Here is a 3,599-nt window from a genome sequence, read left to right on the forward strand (position 1 = left end):
CATGGGGGTGGGGCTTAGCTTTGGGGGCAGGGTCTCCATAGAAGGGGGTGATACTGCTAGTGGGGGAAGGGGTGTGGCTTAAGGTGAAGATTGGGGAGAGGGGGTGTGGTTTAGGGTTGGTCAGGATGGAAGGGGCAGGGTTAGGTGCAAGGTCTGGGGCTGGGGCCTGGTTTAGGGATGAGGCTGGGGAAAAAGGCAGGGTTTAGGCAGGGGGAGGGGCTTAGGCTTGGGGCAGGGCCTGGATTAGGGGTGATGTTGGAGGTTAGGGGTGGGGTCTAGGTTGGAATTTGGGGAGGGCTTTAGGTCAGGGAAGGGGCTTAGGCCTGGGGGCAGGTGCTGGCTTAGGGGTGGGGCTTAGGTCTGGCGGGGCTGTGCCTGGTTTCAGGGTGGGTTTTGGGGAAAGTGTCAGGGCTTAAGGGTGGAGCTGGGGGCAGTTCTGGATGAAAGGGGTGGGGCTTAGGCCTGGGAGCAGGGTTTAGGGGTGGACCAGGTAATGAGAAAGGGGTGTGTCTTCAGTTTGGAGGCGGAGCTTTGGAGGGGCAGGGCTTAGGGGTGGGATCAGGGTCAATTGGTGAGGGTGGGGCTTAGGGCATGTCATCCCCATGATCCCACCCCCTGGCAGGTCGGCCATCCATGGGCGGGGGCTGTTCTGCAAGCGCAACATCGACGCAGGCGAGATGGTGATTGAGTACTCGGGCACCGTCATCCGCTCCGTGCTCACAGACAAGCGCGAGAAGTTCTACGACAGCAAGGTGGGGGTGGGGCCAGCACACAGGGGCACTGGCAGGGGTCCTTGGCTGTGCCATTCTCTTTCAGTGGGGGGGGGCGTCTCCTTTGTGGGTGGGCTATGCCATTCCCTTGGTGCGCTGGGGGTTAGGAGCCTGTTTTGGGCAGTCTCTACCATTCCTATTCCTTTCTGTAGGGGCCTGGGCTAATTCCTTTGCATTTGGGGGCATTCTCCTTTGTAGGGGCCTGGGCTATACCATTCCTTTGCAGTGAGGGTGGTCTGTAGAGCTAGGATCCCCTGGGGGGGTGCTTCTCTGTAGAGACCCAGGCTATACCATTACTTTATAGCGGGAGGGGTTCCCAGGCTTGGAAGCCCCTGGGGTCAGGCGGTGTCTCATTTTCTGTAGGCGACCAGGCTGTGCCATTCACTTGTGGTGGGGTGGGGCTCCAGGCCTGGGGGGGGCTCCCTTACTCTCTAGGTGGCTGGGCTGTGTCTTTCCCTCCCCAGGTCCTGGGGTGGGGCAGGCTATGCCCTTTGACCCCCCGCTTTCCCTCCCTCCAGGGCATCGGGTGCTACATGTTTCGCATGGACGACTTCGACGTGGTGGACGCTACGATGCATGGCAATGCCGCGCGCTTCATCAACCACTCGTGCGAGCCCAACTGCTACTCGCGCGTCATCCACGTGGAGGGGCAGAAGCACATAGTCATCTTTGCCCTGCGCCGCATCCTGCGTGGCGAGGAGCTCACCTATGACTACAAGTTCCCCATCGAGGACGCCGGCTCCAAGCTGCCCTGCAACTGCGGGGCCAAGCGCTGCCGCCGCTACCTCAACTAGTCCCTAAGAGACCCCTCAGCGCTGCCCCAGGGATCCCCCACCCACCCATGGATCAGACTTGGAAACCCCCTCGGGGACCCCTGGTGCTGCCCAGATATTTCCCTCCCCTCCTCTATCCCAGACTGACTTGGACCCACCCTGGGGAAACTCCCCCAGGATTTCCAACCCTCCAAACCTGGACTTGCGGACCCCTACCCTGATCTGGAAACCCCCCTCGGGGACTCCTGGTGCTGCCCTGGAGATGTACCCCCTCCAGCCTGACTTGGAACCACCCGAGGACCCCCCAGGGGTACCCCCGCCCCAAAATGGATGCCTAATGGCGCTGTCCAGAGCCCCCTCCCCAACCTCACTTGAAGTCACCCTGCAACTCCCACCCTGGTCTGGGACCCCCTTTGGAGACCCCTACCCTGACCTAGACCCCCCAGGGGGCCTGAGCTGCCCTGCCCCCCTTCCAGCCTGACTTGGACTCACCTGAAGTGACCCCCAGCCTGACGACCCCCCCCATTTGGGGACCCCTAACTTGATCTGGACCCCCCCCTTGGGGACCCCTGGTGCTGCCCTAGAGACCCCCCCATCTCAGTCTGACTTGCCGCGCCCCCCCCCATGACCCCTAACCCTGACTTTGAACCCGTTTCCCCAGTGACCTCCTGGCATTACCTAGCCCCCTGCCCCTTGTCTGGGCCCCCCCAGGCTGTTACACTTGGGGACCCTCACTACCTCCCCCCCAACCTGGAACCCCCTCACGGACCCCCACCGAACCCCCTCAGGGACCCCCAACCCTCTGCTGCCCTGATTTGGAGCCCTTCCCCCCCCATCCCATTCCCTCACCAGGGACCCCCCTCAGGGACCCCCACTGCCCCCTCCAACCACAGGGGACCCCCCCAAAACCTCAGGGGCCCCTGCCCTGCTGCTCCCAGCCCAGGGTTGGGGGGGAGCCCACTGCCCCTGCCCTGCTGCTGTGCCCCCCCACCCTTTGGCCATGGCAGGATGGGGAGGGGGGGTCTCATCTCCAGACCCCCCCACCCCAGGATGGGGGGGTGCTGCTCTAGAGGGGGGGTCCCCAGCAGAGACATGGGGGCCTGAGCGTGACCCCTATGCCCCCTCCCCTGACTGGGGGGCCTGGAGTGGGGAGGGAAGCCCCTCCCCCAATGTGTAGATATGTACAGACGTTTCTAAGCCGGTTTCTTTTCTATGCACTTTTTTATTTAAGGCGGGAGCCGCCGGCCCCGGCGCTGGAATAAAGACCCTTTTGACAAACCAGGCCTCATCCTTGACATGTGCAGGCGTGACACAGTGGGTAGAGGCATATGCAGGGGGGGCTGTGCAGGCATTGGAGTGGGCCTGGGTCTCCATTTGTGGGGGGAGGGTGATATTGAGGGGTGTTCATGCGTGTTGTCACAGGTGGGTGCTGCCCCCTGCTGACACACGCACACACACATCCATCCATGTGTCCTGGATGGACACACACACACACACACACCCACCCACCCTGGGTCTCCTCAGGACAGCTACACATCCCCATGCAGAACCCAGGCATCCGAGATGCCCACACCCATAATCTGGGCGGCCAGGATGGACATGGATACATACTCACACTTGCTCACTCACACACACACCCCTGGGTGTCCTTAGGACACACCCATGCAGAAAGAGCCCAGGTGTCCAGGACACACCCCTGCCTTCCCCCACCTCTCAACACTGCCCTGACAGGGTCTGGCCGTGGGACTTGGGTGTCGTGACCCTGCCCTGTGGTTGGTTGGGGGGGGACCCCACCAGCTGCCTCTGTTCCCTTGACCCTCAACTTCCACGGGCTCGGCTGCCTGGGTTCTCTCCAGTTCTGGGGGGGGAGGCCCAGACACCTGGGTTTTCTGGGGGGCTGGGAGTCTGGTGGGGTGGGCTGGGTTCTCTACATCGGCAGGAGGGCAGTGGGGATGGGGGTTAGGGGCGGGGGCAGCCCGGATACCTGGGTTCTCTGGCAGAGGAGCGGGCTGTGGGATATCAGAGCAGAGGCAGGGCTGGGCACTGGGGTGGCTGG

The 3,599-nt window shown here is 62.7% G+C and overlaps 1 protein-coding gene across 1 annotated transcript in view; it reads left to right on the top strand.

The window, feature by feature from the left end:
* The window catches only part of KMT2B (lysine methyltransferase 2B), a gene marked incomplete at its 5' end in the record, with an annotated part of 22,955 nt that extends 20,644 nt beyond the window's left edge, over positions 1–2,311 (top strand). Inside the window, 2 exon segments of the mRNA XM_025192372.1 lie at positions 623–752; positions 1,289–2,311. Coding sequence (XP_025048157.1) covers positions 623–752; positions 1,289–1,564 — 406 coding nt within the window.
* Positions 2,312–3,599: the final 1,288 nt, after the last annotated feature.

The sequence above is a fragment of the Alligator sinensis genome, unplaced genomic scaffold (genome assembly GCF_000455745.1).
Source record: "Alligator sinensis unplaced genomic scaffold, ASM45574v1 scaffold113_1, whole genome shotgun sequence".
NCBI lineage: Eukaryota > Metazoa > Chordata > Crocodylia > Alligatoridae > Alligator > Alligator sinensis.